We start from the raw sequence: 21816 nt of genomic DNA on the forward strand, positions 1-21816 counted from the left end.
TATAGAGAGTGCACTGTGTATATGGTAAGTGCATCATGTATATAGAGAGTGCATCATGTATATGGAGAGTGCATCATGTATATGGAGAGTGCATCATGTATATGGAGAGTGCATCATGTATATGGAGAGTGCATCATGTATATGGAGAGTGCATCATGTATATGGAGAGTGCATCATGTATATGGAGAGTGCATCATGTATATAGAGAGTGCATCATGTATATGGAGAGTGCATCATGTATATGGAGAGTGCATCATGTATATAGAGAGTGCACTGTGTATGTGGTAAGTGCATTATGTATATGAAGAGTACACTGCACAGTATATAGTGAGAGCATCATGTATATAGAGAGTGCACTGTGTATATGGTAAGTGCATTATGTATATGAAGAGTACACTGCACAGTATATAGTGAGAGCATCATGTATATAGAGAGTACACTGTGTATGTGGTAAGTGCATTATGTATATGAAGAGTACACTGCACAGTATATAGTGAGAGCATCATGTATATAGAGAGTGCACTGTGTATATGGTAAGTGCATTATGTATATGAAGAGTACACTGCACAGTATATAGTGAGAGCATCATGTATATAGAGAGTACACTGTGTATGTGGTAAGTGCATTATGTATATGAAGAGTACACTGCACAGTATATAGTGAGAGCATCATGTATATAGAGAGTGCACTGTGTATATGGTAAATGCATCATGTATATAGAGAGTGCATCATGTATATAGAGAGTGCATCATGTATATGGAGAGTGCATCATGTATATGGAGAGTGCATCATGTATATGGAGAGTGCATCGTGTATATGTAGAGTGCATCGTGTATATGTAGAGTGCATCGTGTATATGTAGAGTGCATCATGTATATAGAGAGTGCATCGTGTATATGTAGAGTGCATCATGTATATAGAGAGTGCATCATGTATATGGAGAGTGCACTGTGTATATGGTAAGTGCATTATGTATATGGAGAGTACACTGCGCAGTATATAGTGAGTGCATCATGTATATAGAGAGTGCACTGTGTATATGGTAAGTGCATTATGTATATGAAGAGTACACTGCACAGTATATAGTGAGTGCATCATGTATATAGAGAGTGCACTGTGTATATGGTAAGTGCATTATGTATATGAAGAGTACACTGCATAGTATATAGAGAGTGCATCATGTATATGGAGAGTGCATCATGTATATAGAGAGTGCACTGTGTATATGGTAAGTGCATTATATATATGAAGAGTACACTGCACAGTATATAGTGAGAGCATCATGTATATAGAGAGTGCACTGTGTATATGGTAAGTGCATTATGTATATGAAGAGTACACTGCACAGTATATAGTGAGAGCTTCATGTATATAGAGAGTGCACTGTGTATATGGTAAGTGCATTATGTATATGAAGAGTACACTGCACAGTATATAGTGAGTGCATCATGTATATAGAGAGTGCATTGTGTATATAGAGAGTGCACTGTGTATATGGTAAGTGCATTATATATATGAAGAGTACACTGCACAGTATATAGAGAGTGCATCATGTATATAGAGAGTGCACTGTGTATATGGTAAGTGCATTATGTATATGAAGAGTACACTGCACAGTATATAGTGAGAGCATCATGTATATAGAGAGTGCACTGTGTATATGGTAAGTGCATTATGTATATGAAGAGTACACTGCACAGTATATAGAGAGTGCATCATGTATATAGAGAGTGCACTGTGTATATGGTAAGTGCATTATGTATATGAAGAGTACACTGCACAGTATATAGTGAGAGCATCATGTATATAGAGAGTACACTGTGTATATGGTAAATGCATTATGTATATGGAGAGTACACTGCACAGTATATAGTGAGAGCATCATGTATATAGAGAGTGCACTGGGTATATGGTAAGTGCATTATGTATATGAAGAATACACTGCACAGTATATAGTGAGTGCATCATGTATATAGAGAGTGCACTGTGTATATGGTAAGTGCATTATGTATATGAAGAGTACACTGCACAGTATATAGTGAGAGCATCATGTATATAGAGAGTGCACTGGGTATATGGTAAGTGCATTATGTATATGAAGAGTACACTGCACAGTATATAGAGAGTGCATCATGTATATAGAGAGTGCACTGTGTATATGGTAAGTGCATTATGTATATGAAGAGTACACTGCACAGTATATAGTGAGAGCATCATGTATATAGAGAGTACACTGTGTATATGGTAAATGCATTATGTATATGGAGAGTACACTGCACAGTATATAGTGAGAGCATCATGTATATAGAGAGTGCACTGGGTATATGGTAAGTGCATTATGTATATGAAGAATACACTGCACAGTATATAGTGAGTGCATCATGTATATAGAGAGTGCACTGTGTATATGGTAAGTGCATTATGTATATGAAGAGTACACTGCGCAGTATATAGTGAGAGCATCATGTATATAGGCAGCACCTATAAATCCTGTGGCTCCTGCCCATCAATATTCTCTGGGTCCCTGAGGACATTCTGGGAATCTCCTAATGTAATTTGATGTTCCCGCACCGCCATACGAGCCGCAGTTAATCTACATTTATTGGCTATCCGGGCATGCTGGGAGTTGTAGTTTTGCAACAGCTGGAGGCACCCTGGTTGGGAAACACTGGCCTACTAAGACCAAATTCCAGGACATTTCTCCACACGCTGAATATGTTGGGACTGTGTTGCCCTCGGTGACACTGGTGGATGGTGTCCCCCGGCCTGCAGGGCGCATGTCACCCTCATCACGTTCACATAACCTTGGGATGTCATTAGCGGATTGTTTTTAGCGCAGACGTGACATCCGCAGCAGATCTCAGTACAAACTATGCACCATTCCATGGTTGTCACCCAGCTTTGCCTGGCTCCTGAATGAACAATCTGTATATTAAAGGGGTACTCGGTGTGAATTCTTTTATTTTTTATTCTTTATTTTTTTCAAATCAAATGGTTCCAGTAAGTTAAACAGATTTGTAAATTACTTCTATTAAAAAATCTTAATCCTTCCAGTACTTATCAGCTGCTGTATGCTCCAGAGGAAGTTGCGTAGTTCTTTTCTGTCTGACCACAGGGCTCTCTGCTGCCACCTCTGTCGATGTCAAGAACTGTCCAGAGCTGGATAGGTTTACTATGGGGATTTGTTCCTGCTCTGGACAGTTCCTGACATGGACAAAGGTGTCAGCAGAGAGCACTGTGGTCAAACAGAAAAGAACTACACAACTTCCTGTGGAGCATACAGCTGTTGATTAGTACTGGAAGGATTAAGATTTATTAAAGGAAATATGTTGACAAAAAAACGCTTAACCCCTATCCACAGGATAGGGGATAGGTGCTTGACTGCAGGGGTCCGACCGCTGGGACCCCCTTCGATCTCCTGCACGGGGCCGCAGCTCTCCCGTGCAGGTGGCGCGTCGGCCGCAGCATGACATTGCAGCTGACACGCCTCCTCCATGTAGTTCTATGGGAGCAGCGTTAGTCGACCTCTCCCGACGGGTCCCCCCGTTCAGGAGATTGCGGGGGGGGGGGGGGGGGGGGGTCCCAACAGTCGAACCCCCAGCGATCAAACACTTATCCCCTATCCTGTGTATAGGGGATAAGTGTTTTTTGGCTGCAGTTGTCCTTTAATAGAAGTAATTTACAAATCATCTGTTTAACTTTCTGGCACCAGTTGATTTGAAAAAAATAAATAAAAAAATAGTTTTCCACCTGTGTACCCCTTTAAAGGGGTATTCTACTGGAAAACTTTTTTTTTTTTTTAAATCAACTGGTGCCAGAAAGTTAAACAGATTTGTAAATTACTTCTATTAAAAATCTTAATCCTTTCAGTACTTATCCACTGCGGTATGCTCCACAGGAAGTTCTTTTCTTTTTGAATTTCCTTTCTGTCTGACCCCAGTGCTCTCTGCTGACACCTATGTCCATTTTAGGAACTGTCCAGAGTAGGAGCAAATCGCCATAGAAAATATCTCCTGATCTGGACAGTTCCTGACATGGACAGAGGTGTCAGCAGAGAGCACTGTGGTCAGGCAAAAAGGAAATGAAAAAAAAAAAAAAGAACTTCTTGTGGATCATAACAGCAGCTGATAAGTACTGGAAGGATTAAGATTTTTTTTTTATAGAAGTCATTTACAAATCTGTTTAACTTTCTGGCACCAGTTGATTTAAAAAAAATAAAATAATTTTTTTTTCCAGTGGAGTACCCCTTTAAAGATATGTTGCAGCGGATTCGCTTGTCAGGATCACTGGAAAGCTGGGAATTGAACCGGCATGGGCAGCCATGTTGGCTATCACTGATGTATCCAGTTGCGGAACATTCCAGAGCTCTGTATAATTCAATATTCTAATGCAAATAAAACCCAACGATATTTCTAATCCTAGTAAAGAAGTTAAAAAAAAGATCAACTTAGCCGGATAATTCCCCTGCGAGAAAATCCCATGATCGGGGCTACTCTTGGTGCGGAACCTGTCACATTCCCTGCTGTGATGGATACAAAGCAGAGGGGGTCTCCTCTTCTAGGCCAGTGTTCCTCCAGCTGTCGCAAAACTACAACTCCCAGCATGCCCGGACATCCAACGCGTTTTGAGCCCGTACAGAGTTCCTTCTACAAAGAGTCCCTGTACAGGTTGGAAACGCGCTGCAGCAAAATAATAAAATTGCATATAGATGTCCATCACCTCCACATCTCTTTGGGAAAAGTGCTGAATAGTGCTACGACGCGTTTCGAACCCCTTACAGAATTCTTGGTCGGGTATGTACAGGTTGGAAATAGGTTGCAGCAAAAAAAATCTGCTAAATGGTGCCTACCTGTACAGGTCTGCCCAAGAATTCTGTAAGGGGTTCGAAACGCGTCGTAGCACTATTCAGCACTTTTCCCAAAGAGATGTGGAGATGATGGACATCTATATGCAATTTTATTCTTTTGCTGCAGCGCATTTCCAACCTGTACAGGGATTCTTTGTAGATCTAAGGACTGACAAGGAACTCTGTACGGGCTCAAAACGCGTTGCAGCACTATTCGGCGCTTCTCCTAAAGGGAGCTGGAGCCTAGATGACTCACAACTATATACAATCTTCTTCTTTTGCAACAACGTAATTCCAATCCCTCCAGTATAATTTGTAGAACCGAGCCTGGCGAAGAATACTGTACAGATTTGAAACGAGTTGCGGCACTATTCGGTGCTTTTCCCAAAGAAATGTGAAGCCCAAATGACGGAACGACCACTTACAACTTATTCTTTTGCTGCAATGAGTTTCTAACCTGAACAGGATTCTTTGTAGAACTGAGGCCTGGTGGCGAAATCCTGTATGGGTTTGAAACGCGTTGTAAAACTATTCCACACCCGAAGAGGTGTGGAGCCCAGATGAAGCACAACTATATACAGTTGTATTCTTTTCCTGCAACGCGTTTCCAACCTGTATGGGATTTTTCGTAGCACTGAGGCCTGGCGAAGAAATCCTGTATGGTTTCAAAATGCGTTGTAGCACTATTCCACACCCGAAGAGGTGTGGAGCCCAGGTGACGCCCAACTATATACAGTTTTATTCTTTTACTGTAACGCGTTTCCGACCCGTACAGGATTCTTTGTAGAACTGAGGCCTGGCGAAGAACTCCTGTATGAGTTCGAAACGCGTTGCGGCTAAAGAAAAAAATGGTAAGTGGTTATCCATCTGTCCTATCTGGTCACTACGGTCAGTGACCTTTGCAGCTGGTCAATTTGGGTCCATATAGCATAGTGGATCGGTGGTTAGCACTGTTGCCTTGCAGCGCTGGGGTCCTGGGTTCAAATCTTAACAAAGGAATATGTTCTTTCCGTGTTTGCGTTGGTTTCCTACGGGTACTTGCACTCCAAAAACATACTGATATCTAAATGGGTGCTCTCATTAAATCTATTGCACTCTTTATGGTAAATAAACAATAATTCTAATGTACTTTTTTTTTTTTTTTTAAATGAAGTTTTCTATGTTTAATTTGTGTTTAAAAAAGCTGCCACTAGGTGTCTCCCTACTTGTCCAGAGCACATTTCCCCCCATCTCTTGCACAGACTTTGGACTCATGCTGGCCTGCAGAAGTCCAAAAGCAGGAAATGCAGTCTGGAATGCAGAGGGGTGTGTGTGCAGCCTTAGCCAATCATAGCTCATCTCACACTGAACTGCTTTGGGCTGTGTGTAGCAGAGTGAAGGAGGAAGTTCTCCCCTGTATGGTTTATCATGATGGGGCAGTGACCTGGGAGGATTATAACATTTATCAAGACCATGAGAGGTATTCTTTAATTCTTAATAGAACTGATGAAGAATCCTGTACGGGTTCGAAACGCGTCACGGCAAAAAGAATAAATTGTATATGATTGTCCGTCATCTGGGCTCCACACCTTTTAGTGGGGGACATGGAGATCAACGCTATGGTTTCTGACCTGGGGCCTGCAGCTAGTCATTATGGGTCCATGTAGCACAGTGATTCAGTGGTTAGCATTGTTGCCCTGCAGCTCTGGGGTCCTGGGTTCAAATCCAATCAAAGACATCATCATTATCATCTGCAAAGGGTTTGTATGTTCTTCCGGCACTTGCTTGGGTTTTCTCCGGGTATTCACACTCCAAAAACATACATGACCGGACACCAGACTGAAACGCGAGACTCCCATTGAACTAAATGAGATCTCTCGGGGATCCGATTCTGTTTTCTGGCCTGACGCAAATGTGAACCTAGCCTAATATTTCCTTGAATATTCTCTTATCTAAATGCTCTTTACTATCACCTGTCAAAGTGTTCCTCAATCAGGGTGCCTCCAGCTGTTGCAAAACTACAACTCTCAGCATGCTCGGACAGCCAACTCTCAGCATACTGTACGCGTTTCGAACCCATACAGTATTTCGCCACCATGCCTCAGTTCTACAAAGAATCCTGTACAGGTTGGAAGCTCATTGCAGCAAAAGAACAAGTTGCAAGTGGTTGTTCCGTCTTTTGACCTTCACATTTCTTTGGGAAAAGCACCGAATAGTGCAGCAACGCGTTTCAAACCTGTACAGGAGTTTTCGCCGGGCTCGATTCTACGAATTATACTGTACGGATTGGAATTACGTTGCAGCAAAAGAACAAGATTGTATATAGTTGTGCGTCATCTAGGCTACACCTCCCTTTAGAAGCGCTGAATAGTGCTGAAACGCGTTTTGAGCCCGTACAGAGTTCCTTCCACAAAGAATCCCTGTTCAGGTTGGAAACGCGCTGCAGCAAAAGAATAAAATTGCATATAGATGTCCATCACCTCCACATCTCTTTGGGAAAAGTGCTGAATAGTGCTACAACGCGTTTCGAACCCCTTACAGAATTCTTGGTCAGGTATGTACAGGTTGGAAACAGGTTGCAGCAACAAAAAAAAATCTTCTAAATGGTGCCTCCAGCTGTTGCAAAACTACAACTCCCAGATGTCCATCACTTCCACATCTCTTTGGGAAAAGTGCTGAATAGTCCTACAACGCATTTCGAACCCCTTACAGAATTCTTGGTCAGGCCTGTACAGGATGGAAACAAAGCAGCAAAAATCTGCTAAATGGTGCCTCCAGCTGTTACAAAACTACAACTCCCAGTATGCCCGGACAGCCGTTGGCTGTCCGGGCATGCTGGGAGTTGTAGTTTTGCAACAGCTGGAGGCATCCTGATTGGGAAACACCGACCTGCCCCTTATAGTATTATTAAAATAACATATTTCTGCAAATGAACCATCCTGAGACATCATTCCATGACTGTAAATCCTCATTTGTCATCGCTTTGTCCGAGATCTAAGGAGCTGCCTAATTCCTCCATTCAGTCAGGCCCCAGTTGTAGAGGTAGATGGAGGCCCTGGAAGGCCTCGGGGCCCCGGCTGGGCTGAGGGATGAGTCAGATCTGCATTCTGAAGACCCCCGCGTCACTTACGATCAAATATGAAATACTTCAATTTATCCTTTAATATTCATACACCGAGTAATTTGACTGTCCGCCCCAGGCGTATCCTCTATGTATTATCACCGTCAGCCTCCTATAGAGACCGCCAGCCTCACACCTGTATTATTAGGTATATGCATTTTAATGCAGACAATCCCCATTCTGTTTCCACTGGATTAATGCCTAATCTGGTATTAAACGTATTACCGCATCCTGGTTAACTCATTCTGTGCCGCCGGAAGAGCTTTCACCAATCCTTTTCTGTCATTACATGTTCCCACTACCAAGAGCGGAAGGGCAAAGATAACTACTCTGGGCACGGGTCTTGTCAGTATGCTAACACACAATAATATAAATACTATTTAACTGACCCCTATGTACAAGAATATCACTACTATAATACTGTTCCTATATACAAGAATATAACTACTATAATACTGCTCCTATGTACAAGAATATAACTACTATAATACTGTTCCTATATACAAGAATATAACTACTATAATACTGCTCCTATGTACAAGAATATAACTACTATAATACTGCCCCCTATATACAAGAATATAACTACTATAATACTGCATCCTATATACAAGAATATAACTACTATAATACTGCTCCTATATACAAGAATATAACTACTATAATACTACTCCTATATACAAGAATATAACTACTATAATACTGCTCCTATATACAAGAATATAACTACTATAATACTGCTACCTATATACAAGAATATAACTACTATAATACTGCTCCTATATACAAGAATATATCTACTATAATACTGCTCCTATATACAAGAATATAACTACTATAATACTGCTCCTATGTACAAGAATATAACTGCTATAATACTGTTCCTATATACAAGAATATAACTACTATAATACTGTCTCCAATGTACAAGATTATAACTATTATAATACTGCCTCCTATATACAAGAATATAACTACTATAATACTGCTCCTATATACAAGAATATAACTACTATAATACTGCTCCTATATACAAGAATATAACTACTATAATACTGCTCCTATATACAAGAATATAACCACTATAATACTGCTCCTATATACAAGAATATAACTACTATAATACTGTTCCTATATACAAGAATATAACTACTATAATACTGCTCCTATATACAAGAATATAACTACTATAATACTGCCTCCTATATACAAGAATATAACTACTATAATACTGCTCCTATATACAAGAATATAACTACTATACTACTGCCTCCTATATACAAGAATATAACTACTATAATACTGCCTCCTATATACAAGAATATAACTACTATAATACTGCTCCTATATACAAGAATATAACTACTATAATACTGCCTCCTATATACAAGAATATAACTACTATAATACTGCCCCTAAGTGTTTATGACTCTATTCCGCTGTGTGTGGCCATTTATAGTTTTTGTAGACATTAGTAGGAGATTATATAATCTGTTCCCGGTTTACCCAGGATTATAGTTGCTTTTCTTCTTCCTTCGCGATTATTTCCCACTTACACGTCGCAGAACGTTGAACGTCTTTTGAAGTTGTGAAATATTTTAAAGAAAAAAAGCAGGAACCAGCTTTGACTTGTTGTGTTTTTTATGTCTTCAGATCACACAGATTCGCGGTTTGCTTCTTACGATGAAGACGATGGTCTGGGAGTGTGGTTAGCGGTTGAACGCTGGAGCTGGAAAATCCAGCAAGAAATCCCCTGGAATTAAAAATGTCCCGTAAATCTTTCCATGAACTACGGAAAGAGGAGTCACCGTCAGGCCGAATGTCGTCCTTGTGCCCAACTCTTGGGAACAGATAGTGTCTGAAGGCCACCATGGCTCCTTGTGGCCCCGTCATGGCTGCCTATAGGATTACTTGTCTTTTATGGCTGTTTTTGGCGCTGGCTGACCACACCATGGGGCACAGTCTCTTCGCCTGCGAGCCCATCATACTAAGAATGTGTCAAGACCTTCCTTATAATTCAACGTTCATGCCCAATCTGCTGAACCATTATGACCAGCAAACGGCAGCCTTGGCCATGGAGGTAAGAGCTTGTGGTGTTCATTGCCTTTATAATCGAAATTTATACCAAGTGTGTCGGTCCTTGTTGGGACAATCTAAGATGCATATAAACCATATATCATAGGAAGCCTACATGATTTTGTGGACTACATACCAACCCCAGGTAGATGTCTCCATGTCCCCGAAGCTGCATGATGTGCTGCCGGTAAGAACTTAAAGGGGTACTCCGCCCCTAGACATCTTATCCCCTATCCAAAGGATAGAGCATAAGATGTTTGATGGGGGGGGCTGACCACTGGGACCCACTGCGATCTGGCGCTTTTAACTTTTATTTTTAGGACGCCGGCTTCGGGCGGCCGTGGTCGTGACGTCATGCCATGTCTCCTCCATTCATGTCTATGGGAGGGGGCATGATTGTGTCACGCCCCCTCCCGTAGACCTGAATGGAGGGGGCATGGCATGATGTCATGACCATGGCTGCCCAAAGCCGGTGTCCTGAACCCAAATGTTCAGAACACTGTGGTGCCGAGGAGTCCCAATGAATAGGGGATAAGATGTCTAGGAGCCGAGTAAAGAAGTATTCCACCCCTAGACATCTTATCCCCTATCCAAAGGATAGAGCATAAGATGTTTGATGGTGGGGGGGCTGACCGCTGGGACCCCCTGCGATCTCCAGGCTGGCACCCCGGCGTTCTTAACTTTTATTTTTAGGACGCCGGCTTCGGGCGGCCGTGGTCGTGACGTCATGCCACGTCCCCTCCATTCATGTCTATGGGAGGGGGCATGATTGTGTCACGCACCCTCCCGTAGACATGAATGGAGGGGGCATGGCATGATGTCATGACCATGGCTGCCCAAAGCCGGTGTCCTGAACCCAAATGTTCAGAACACCGGGGTGCCGGGGAGTCCCAATGAATAGGGGATAAGATGTCAAGGAGCTGAGTAAAGAAGTACTTCACCCCTAGACATCTTATCCCCTATCCAAAGGATAGGGAATAAGATGTCTGATCGCACATCACTCCAGACATCCGGTGCACAGAGCGAACTTCACTCCATCCCGGATGACTGGCTATGCCGGACGGAGGCTCGAAACCTCACGGTCACGCCCCGCTCTTGACATTGCGGCCACGCCCCCTCAATGCAAGTCTATGGGAGGGGGCGTGACAGCTGTCACGCCCCCTCCCATAGACTTGCATTGAGGGGGCATGGCCTAACAAGCTGCACCCGATGCCCTAAACGAACACCGGGTGCAGCAGGGAAATGGCGGGGCTCCCCAGAGCCCCACGATCAGACATCTTATCCCCTATGGATAGAGGATAAGATGTCTAGGAGCCAAGTTCCCCTTTAAGACAACAACAGAGTTTGAAGGTCATTCTTTGCATCAAATGCAAAGAGTGCATGGCCCAGTCTTGAAGGACTTGGGGTTCTCAATTCAATTCTTCCTAGTATACACCCTTTTATGATTCTGCCAACTCATGCCAGACCACCGGGGCCTCATAAGAGAGCATGTCCAAAAAGCCTGCCCTATATAGCCCTTTCTATCCAGTCCATGTAGAGCTCAGTTCTGGTTTGCACCCCTACCAGGCAACAAGACCCTACAGAAAGTTCTTCTTCCCTATTTCTATGGTCTTTATACCAAGTGCCTGGACTATGAGGTTTTAAAGTCCCAGAAGGTGCCCAGAAAAACTTGATCGTATGAACAATCCCACCAGAAACATGTCAGACCAAACTAGTTGATCCAGGAAATAGTTTGGCCAGTGATCAGCAGAATTCATCCCGCCATGCACTTGTATTCTCAGCTGACCTTGGCTGAAAAAGATCCAACCAGACAGATCGCATTTCAATGGTTGGCCAAACTGCTCCATATTAGACTTATTTTTGGCCAATTTTTCCCTTATGTGTACGGGCAGTTTACCTCTCTGGTATGTAGACATGTAATCCCAGCAGTCGATTATACAATCTACATTGCAACTGTAAATAATGTGTTTAATAGCGAGTTGGGTGGGGGACGGGACGGGACGGGACGCATTTGATGTCCCCTCCATTGTAAGAAAAACCTGACCCGTCTCCTGCTCTTGCAAGGGTTAAAAAGAACCCGTCCGGTGGCATTCTCCGCTTTGATGGTTGTTGATTGTCAAACACTTGGAGGTCCTAGATGAGGACACCGCTCCTTTTGAAGCTGGGGCGGACAGCAGAATAATTTAGTTTATTGTTTGAATTGTGTATATTTTTTTTCCATTTGTCTCAACTTTTTGTTACTTTTTGTCACTGCCGGCCAGGTCATGGAGGACACCTCAATGGATGGGATATATACGGTACTTGTGATAGGATATTCACTTGCGTCTTTACTTGCTACTCAAGTTTAACCTACTGATGTAAAATGGGTGTTTTTGAATATTTTTGGGATTGAGTCGACTGTTCTTTTTTAACATTCTGTTTGTGTTTTTTTGGTTCCCACATGAAACGGTAGGAGATGAAAGGTTCTCACCACCAGTACACAGTGGTGTCAGGGCCTTTGAGCCCTATCAGTTATCGTGGCCCAGGTCCGACTGCAACCGGCGCATCCTCTGTAGCTAGGACGCCATCTGTTTTTGTGTTTGTTTCCATCATTTTTTTGACCTCTTCTCCGAGACCTTCATAAGAACTCCCACCCTGAATTGCAGTTCACACAGGGTTAATTTCCATTTAGCACAACTTACACCGTGACTAACTTCTTAGACAAAAATTTTAAGGGGTCATCCAGGAAAAATTTTTTTTTAAAATATATATATATATATATATATATATATCTCAACTGGCTCCAGAAAGTTAAAAAGATTTGTAAATTACTTATATTCACAAAATCTTAATCCTTTCAGTGATTGTGAGCTGCTGAAGTTGAGTTGTTCTTTTCTGTCTAAGTGCTCTCTGATGACACCTGTCTCGGGAACTGTCCATCGTAGAAGCAAATCCCCATAGCAAACCTCTTCTACTCTGTGCAGTTCCCGAGACAAGCAGAGATGTCAGCAGAGAGCACTATTGCCAGACAGAAAAGAACAACTCAACTTCAGCAGCTGATAATCATTGGAAGGATTAAGATTTTTTAATAGAAGTAATTTACAAATCTGTTTAACTTTCTGGAGCCAATTGATACAACAAAAAAAAAATGTCTTCCTATAATACCCCTTTAAGGATTTAAAAAATTGACACCTGCTGTGTACGATTGAATTATAACTACTGTATGCATGAGCCCCATGTGGTGCATAGCTACAACATATGGTGTCATCAAAATAAATAAAATTGACAATTTTTATCACCTTCTACACTTGTTCTCCACTGGTGGAAATGGTAATGGCTTAAAGGGGTACTCTTCCCCAGACATCTTATCCTCTATCCAAGAGATAGGAGATAAGATGTCTGATCACGGGGGATCCCGCGATCTCCCTGCTGCACCCGGTGTTCGTTTAGAGCGTCGGGTGCAATGCAAGAGGCTCGTGTATTCACAGCCACGCCCCGCTCATGACGCCATTGCCACACCCCCTCAATGCAAGTCTATGGGAGGGGGCGTGACGGTGTCACGCCCCCTCCCATAGACTTGCATTGAGGGGGCGTGACCGTGACGTCACGATCAGGACGTGACCGTGACTTTTGGAGCGAACGCCGGGTGCACCAGGGAGATCTGGATATCCGAGGTGAAGGCAGCCGAGATCACGAGGGTCCCCAGCAGCGGGACCTCCGTGATCAGACGTCGTATCCCCTATCCTTTTGGATAGGGGATAAGATATCTAGGGGCTGAGTACCACTTTAAGATGGGAGCAGACCGTGACGTCACGAGCAGGATGTGACCGTGACGTTCGGAGCGAACGCCGGGTGCAGCAGGGAGATCCGGATATCTGGGGTGAAGGCAGACGAGATGGTGGGGGTCCCCGCGATCAGACATCTTATCCCCTATCTTTTGGATAGGGGATAAGATGTCTAGGGGTGGAGTACCCCTTTAAGATGAGTAAAACAAAAGACAGACAGCGCTCCATAGTCGGACACCGTTGTTGCACAAAGGGTTTGGAATAGATGGATTTTGCTCTTACCCCAATGGGTTACACTCCCCCCAAGTGCAACAATGGATCAAGATGTAGAATGTGAATAAGGCGTCAGCAGCCACTCCTCGTCTCGTCAGATATAGCAAAAATAACGATAGAACTCCAAAGTGTGGACGGGATACACGGGCGCTCAACGACCAGGTAGCAGGATAAAATGTTTATTCACCCATAATGCAACGCGTTTCACAGCACAGCTGCTTCATCAGGCAGTGAAGCAGCCTGATGAAGCAGCTGTGCTGTGAAACGCGTTGCATTATGGGTGAATACACTTTTTATCCTGCTACCTGGTCGTTGAGCGCCCGTGTATCCCGTCCACACTTTGGAGTTCTATCGTTATTTTCCCTTTAAGATGAGAGCAGAGTCCTTGAAGGACAATTGGGGGGAAGTGGCGGTGTAGGAGCAGATGAGAGGAAATTGGATCTTCTTGCACCTGTTTGGCAGTCAATGTATAACCGGACATGGTGGGACATAGTAAATCCGGTCAGTGAATGGAAGGTGGATCCAACACAATGGATGGATTCTCATGCGTTAGCTTAAACCCAATGTAGGACGTTATTGACCAGGTGTTGGACCACATCAAGCACCGGATTATAGGACCTGACATAGGACCCCCCGGGACCTGACATGGGGTTCTGCTCACAGGTGATGATGTATGCAGCCGGTATTTACTAATCCTATGATTTGCTGTCATTGTGATCTGGATCTGACAATAGGGACTTATGTTTCTCTATAGAAAGGTTGTATTTGTGTAGATATATTCACATGAGGCGTCCACATGTTTAGCAACACATATTGCAGTAGAAACAGGGGAAAAAAGTGTAGGAACTCACCCAAGATTTCCACTCAAGGGCTGGTCCTGCAGGACTCCTACTAATGAACAGTGTTCCTGCTCTGGAAAAAGTGCAGGAACTCCATTCCCATGGAACTGAGCCGTGGTTAGAAACCTCAGTGAGGCTGGGTTCACCTCACGTTTTAGGCAATACGGGACCGCATATGGCTGGGGGGGAGCTAAAACCGGGTGCTCCCGTATCCCTGGCCCAAATGTAATGTATTTCAATGAGTGACTCATTTTTGCCCCGTACGCGGTTTTCCCACCGGACCCAAGTCCAGTGGGAAAACCGCATACGGGGCAAAAATGAGCCGACCGGTGTCAGCTTTTCACTCCGGTCGGCTCATACGGGCTGCGTACGACATACGCGGTCCCATATTGCCTAAAACGTGATGTGAACCCAGCCTGAGTCACGAGGCACTTAATTTATCAAAACTTGTGTAGAGGAAAAGCTGCTGAGTTGCCCATAGCGACCAATCAGATGGCTTCTTTCAGTTTTGAAAAGGCCTCTGAAAAATGAAAGAAGCGATCTGATTGGTTGCTATGGGCAACTCAACCACTTTCCTCGCGCCTTAATTCAGTGGTGCTATACTATGGCAGTCCAGATGACATAATGGCTGTTTCTACTTCCATGGAGACCTAGGATGAAGGCTAGGGGGGAGGCCATGACTATTGGGACGTGGATGTTTTTTAGTGTTTACATGAGATGTTTTTTTAATGATCATTTGTACTGCAATGTTTACCTTGTTCACCTTTACATGAACTTCTGAGCAGTGAAATTTGGGAGATACCGAGAAGCAATTTGAGAGACCACAGACAAGACACCCCCAACACGCATATACCCCAGACCAAAGCCCCTTAAACAAAATCATTCCACAGACAGATTCTCTAAACGTATACAAACATCTCACCAGACCACTAAACCGAATATAGACCCCAGCCCAGACCCCCTTAATATATACAAACCCCAAACCAGATACCCCTAAACACATATACACCCCCAGACCAAAGACCCCTAAACAAAATCATTCCACAGACAGATTCTCTAAACGTATACAAACATCTGACCAGACCACTAAACTGAATATAGATCCCAGCCCAGACCCCCTAAACATATACAGACCCCAGACCAGATACCCCCAAACACATATACACCCCCAGACCAAAGACCCCTAAACAAACACATTCCACAGACAGATCCTCTAAACATATACAAACATCTGACCAGACCACTAAAACAATATAGACCCCAGACCAGACCCCCTAAATATATACAGACCCCAGACCAAACACCCCCAAACACATATACACCCACAGACCAAAGCCCCCTAAACAAAATCATTCCAGAGACAGATCCTCTAAACATATACAAACATCTGACCAGACCACTAAAACAAATATGGACCCCAGACCAGACCCCCTAAATATATACAGACCCCAGAACTAAGAACCCCAAACACATATACACCCTCAGACCAAAGCCCCCTAAACAAATACATTCCACAGACAGATCATATAAATGTATACAAACACCAGTGCACTAAAACCTATTCAGGCTTCAGACCCCCTAAATATACTAAACATATAAAGACCCCAGACCAGACCACCTGAACACATACAGATCCTAGACTAGACCCTCTAAACATCTACAGTTCCCCTAAACATACAAATGTCAGACCGGACCTCTTAAACATGTACAGACCCCACACAAAACCCTTAAACCAATTAAGGCCCAAGGTTAGACTAGAGACCAGAGCCCCCCTAAACATATACAGATCCCATAGAAGACCCTGTAAACATATACAGACCCCTTAATACTCATACAGACCCTAGATTAGACCCCCTAAACACAGACTAGAGACCAAACCTCCTAAAAGTGTACACTTTGCAGACTAGACCCCCTAAACATATATAGACTTTAAACACATAAAAACCCCAGACAACACCTGTTAAACACATATTGACTCAAAACCCTCTGAACATACAGACCCCAGACTGAACACCCTTAACATATATAGACCCCACACCAGACCCCTAAATATTTACAAACCCAGATCAGAACACGCTAAAGACCACACCCCCTAATTATATAGATACTCCAGACTAGACCCCCTAAACATATACAGACCCAAGACCAGACCCCCTAAACATAAACAGACCCCACAACAGACCCCCTAAACATATAAAGACCCCCTAAACATGAACAGACCCCAGACCAGACACCCTAAACATATACAGACCCAAGACCAGACCCCCTAAACATGAACAAACCCCAGACCCCCTAAACATGAACAGACCCCAGACCTCCTAAACATATACAGACCCCAGAACAGACCCCCTAAACATATACAGACCCTAGACCTGCTAAACATGAAGAGACCCCAGACCAGACACCCTAAACATATACAGACCCCAGACTAGACCCCCTAAACATATACAGACACCAGACCCCCTAAACATATACAGACCCCAGACCAGACCCCTAAACATATACAGACCCCAGACCAGACCCCCTAAACATATACAGACCCCAGACCCGCTAAACATGAAGAGACCCCAGACCAGACCCCCTAAACATATACAGACCCCAGACTAGACCCCCTAAACATATACAGACCCCAGACCAGACCCCCTAAACATATACAGACACCAGGCCCCCTAAACATGAACAGACCTTAAACCAGACCCCCTGAACATATACAGACCCCAGACTAGACCCCCTAAACATATACAGACCCCACACCCCCTAAACATATACAGACCCCAGACTAGACCCCCTAAACATATACAGACCCCACACCCCCTAAACACATACAGACCCCAGATCAGACCCGTTAAACAAATACAGATCCCAAAAAAGACCAGCTAAACACATATAGATCCCAAACCATACAGATCCTAGACTAGATGTTCTAAGCAGCCAATGACCTCAGACCAGACACCTAAACAAACACAGACTAGCGTTCTCTTCATTCCAGACCCTGCATGGACAAGCAGTAGACAGCAATAGCTGCAGTCAGTATGTTGGGGCACTTGGACTTGCCTGCCCTGCCTGTAGTCCAGGTGGTGCCCCCTATTATTGCAGCATAACCCCATATAGGACAGTTATTGATAACTTCCTGCTGAGATGACCTTAAACAAACCACTTTTTACAGGCTGAGCCCTGGGAAGCCATGAACCCGTTCTACTACGTGTCGCCCCGGAGCACTTACTCTCTGGGGATTGATTTATGGCCAGGACTGTTTCATCCTCAGGCTGGATCCCCCATAGAGTGCACTGCACAAACCTGCTGTACAGTCTCTGACAAAATGGCCGACACCCAGACGCTGTAAAAAAAGATGTTTAACTATGTGACCGTACCGCTAAAATAAAGAAATGAGTTTGTTCTGGTTTTTCTGGCTAAAGCAATAAAGTTCCCAGTAAGGCCGTGTGATTACCCCTTTGGGAGATTTAATGGCAGCCATATTGGTTGTCCAATTTTTTTTCATGATGACCAAATATCCTGCTCAGGAACCTCCTCCCCCTCTATGAACCACGGCCATCATTCAGTCCCCTACCCCAATACTGTCCTCTTGTGTCCCAGAAGGGCTTTTGGGCCCAATCAGACACAATTTATCATCAACGCAATGAACCTCTATCGTACTCCACAAATATGCCGCCATTTTTTTTTTAAATAGATTTTTCAAAAAACTTTGGATCTTACTAGAATTATTATATCATCCAGTTAAAACCCCCCCCCCCCCCCTCCCCAAAAAAAAAATTTGTATACATGGACTTCAGACATGGGATTGTGGGCTCTGGGCTGTTATGCTGGCTCATATTGTAAAGAGTTAAAGGGGTACTCCGCTGCTCAGAATTTTGGAATAAAATGTTCTGAACGCTTAGAGTCGGCGACGGGAGCTTGTGAAGACATAGCCCCACCCCCTCATGACACCACGCCCCGCCCCCTCAATGCAAGTCTATGGGAGGGGGCGTGACGGCCGTCACGCCCCCTCCCATAGACTTGCATTGAGGGGGGGCGTGACATCATGAGGGGGCAGGTCTAGGGTGACACGAGCTCCCGGCGCTGGCTCTAAGATTTCGGGACATTTTGTTCCAAACACTGAGCAGCGGAGTACCCCTTTAACGAAAAGCTGTGCAACTTTTTGAAACAAAAAAAACCCCCCAAAAAACGAAAATATTAGCACCTTGTATATCCGTCTTACCTCTGACGTTTTGGATAAATGGCTTTTCATTACGACCTCACAGCGCTTGTTTAATAAGTGACTATAAAGAGCCAGTGATCTCTGATCCATCATGGAGCTTCACGCTCCGACTGTAACGGTAAATGATCTAACGCACTATTTTTGTTTTAAGTTGTCCAACGTTACCTATAAGGAGTGGGGGGGGGGGGGGGATGTTTTAACTCTACTCCTAACATGGCTGATAACAAAAAATAATCCACTTTGGGCAGCCTCAGTTTATATTGCAAGTCCCCAGGCAACAACAGTGTTATCCAGTGATCAGCAAAATGCATGCTTATATTCCCTACAGTGCCTCCGCAGGTAAACTAAGGTATTACACAGTATCTATTGATATCACTGGATGTCAAGGGTCTCCGGGGGAACAAAGAATATTCAACACAAGGAATTGCCTGACGCAAACGACGCAGCTTTTATGTCTAGTAATATCGAAGATATAACTAATTGTCTTTGCTTCTGTTCCCCGGTGGCCTCAGCTGTGGTATCGTCCCAAACAATTCAGTGTCGCCAGATGGTGACTGTCCCTTAACAAGCCCCAGGATCCCATTATCTTCTCTGGAGCAGATGAGCCTTCAGACCTTACACTACAAAGATGCTGCGAGAGCCTCCGACTATATTATCACTCCCTTCTTCTTCGTTGCTCCAGTTCTGATGCTCACATGCCCATTTTAGACACTTTCGAGGGTGGATAAGGGTCGACACGGGCCCTCTGACAAGTCTGCCCTATATATAGTAAGCTACCATGTCCCGTGTGATCTGACTCCCATATTTCAGCAGTTTGCTCTACGGCAGATTTTCTGTGGGATCGGACTAGACAGGATAGCACATCAGTGAGTCTTGGGCCCAGTCTCTTTTTTTCCTTCCGTAGGTCACTTTTTGGTAGACACTAACCACTACATACCAGTAAGATTCTACGAGATCGGACATTCTGGAGATGCTCTGACCAAGTCATCTAGATCTGCAGTCCCCATCCAGTCCTTAAAGGGGTACTCTGGTGGAAAACTTTTTTTTTTTTTTTTTTAAATCAATTGGTGCCAGAAAATTAAACAGATTTGTAAATGACTTCTATTAAAAAAATATTTACCCTTCCAGTACTTTTTAGCAGCTGTATGCTACAGAGGAAATTCTTTTCTTTTTGAATTTCTTTTTTGTCTTGTCCACAGTGCTCTCTGCTGACAGCTCTGTCTGTGTCAGGAACTGTCCAGAGCAGCATAGGTTTGCAATGGGGATTTTCTCCTGCTCTGGACAGTTCATGTTACGGGCATCAGGTGTCAGCAGAGAGCACTGTGGACAAGACAAAAAAGAAAGTCAAAAAGAAAAGAATTTCCTCTGTAGCATACAGCTGCTAAAAAGTACTGGAAGGGTAAAGATTTTTTAATAGAAGTCATTTACAAATCTGTTTAACTTTCTGGTACCAGTTGATTTAAAAAAAATAAACAGTTTTCCACCGGAGCATCCCTTTAAAGGGGTACTCTGCCCATAGACATCTTATCCCCTATCCAAAGGATAGGGGATCAGATGTCTGACTGGGGGGGGGGGGGGGGGAGTTCTGCCGCAGGAGACCCCCGTGATCTCCCTGCTGCACCTGGCGTTCATTTAGAGCATCGGGTGCAGCGCCAGAGGCTCGTGACTTCACTGCCACGCCACTCTCATGATGTCACGGCTACGTCCCCTTAATGCAAGTCTATGGGAGTGCGCGTGACGGCCATCACGCCCCCTCCCATAGACTTGCGTTCAGGGAGCATGGCTGTGACGTCATGAGCCTACGCTCCCCGCGTCGCCAGTCATCCGCCATTCTGGAGGCGGAGTACCCTTTTAAAGCCCACCAACATACTCCATTGGAATAGAACAGGGAAACATTTAAATCCAGGACTGTTGGTGGGCCTTGAGGACTGGGTTGGGGACCTTAAATCTAAAGAAGTCGGCCATGACAAGGTTTTCGGCACAACTTTCTAAAATTGTGACAGAAAAACTGCTGTGGTTTTCCTCAATTTTGAAATTAACTCAAAACCTAAAAAATCAGGTGTTGACTGGGAGGAGTTCGGTCCAATATCTCCCTTCCCTTGAGTATTATTCTCATATAAATTTAGGAAGCTGAGATATGAGGGACTGTTAGTTAGGGTCTTCACACTTGTCTGGTGGCATTAGAGGCTCCGTTGGGTGCATCTTTCGCAGGTCCCTTCAAAAATACTGAACACCATACTGGAAATTTAAGAATCTCCATTAACATCAATGAGGTTCGTTGGGTTCCATTGGTGTCCGGCATGCCAGTGATTGGCTAGTGCCTTTTTTTCAATTGTTCTGTGCCAGGAATTAAGCAGAACACTGGTCTGGACCTAGTCTTATTGAAGCAGGTCTTGATGCCCGAGTGGATCCATAGTGTTAAACAGTGTTTTTTCTCAACCAGGGTGCTTCCAGCTGGTGCAAAACTACAACTTCCAGCATGCCCGGACAGCCATTGGCTGTCCGGGCATGCTGGAAGTTGTAGTTTTGCAACAGCTAGAGGTCCACAATTTGGGAAACACCAATGGAGTCAGTTCCCTTTGGGAAACACAGTTATGATTGTAGGAGTCCCGAGAGAGTCTCTTTCCAATTTTATGCATATATAGAAATAAAGACCAGCTCACCGCCCTGTAGTATCTTTGAATTGAAGGAACTTCTGTGGT

At 44.0% G+C, this 21816-nt stretch overlaps 2 protein-coding genes across 4 annotated transcripts in view; one reads left to right on the forward strand and one right to left on the reverse strand.

The window, feature by feature from the left end:
• Window positions 1-15164, reverse strand: part of FBXO16 (F-box protein 16) — a 105146-nt gene extending 89982 nt beyond the window's left edge. For both annotated transcript variants that reach the window (XM_056563814.1, XM_056563813.1), the window contains exon 1: window positions 14911-15164. In XM_056563814.1, coding sequence (XP_056419789.1) covers window positions 14911-15149 — 239 coding nt within the window. In that variant the 5' untranslated portion in view covers window positions 15150-15164. The remainder of the gene's footprint in view (window positions 1-14910) is intronic.
• The window catches only part of FZD3 (frizzled class receptor 3), a 107632-nt gene that overhangs the window by 3470 nt on the left and 82346 nt on the right, over window positions 1-21816 (forward strand). For both annotated transcript variants that reach the window (XM_056563810.1, XM_056563808.1), the window contains exon 2: window positions 9600-10026. In XM_056563810.1, coding sequence (XP_056419785.1) covers window positions 9817-10026 — 210 coding nt within the window. In that variant the 5' untranslated portion in view covers window positions 9600-9816. The remainder of the gene's footprint in view (window positions 1-9599; window positions 10027-21816) is intronic.

Source organism: Hyla sarda, chromosome 3 (genome assembly GCF_029499605.1).
Source record: "Hyla sarda isolate aHylSar1 chromosome 3, aHylSar1.hap1, whole genome shotgun sequence".
Lineage (NCBI taxonomy): Eukaryota > Metazoa > Chordata > Amphibia > Anura > Hylidae > Hyla > Hyla sarda.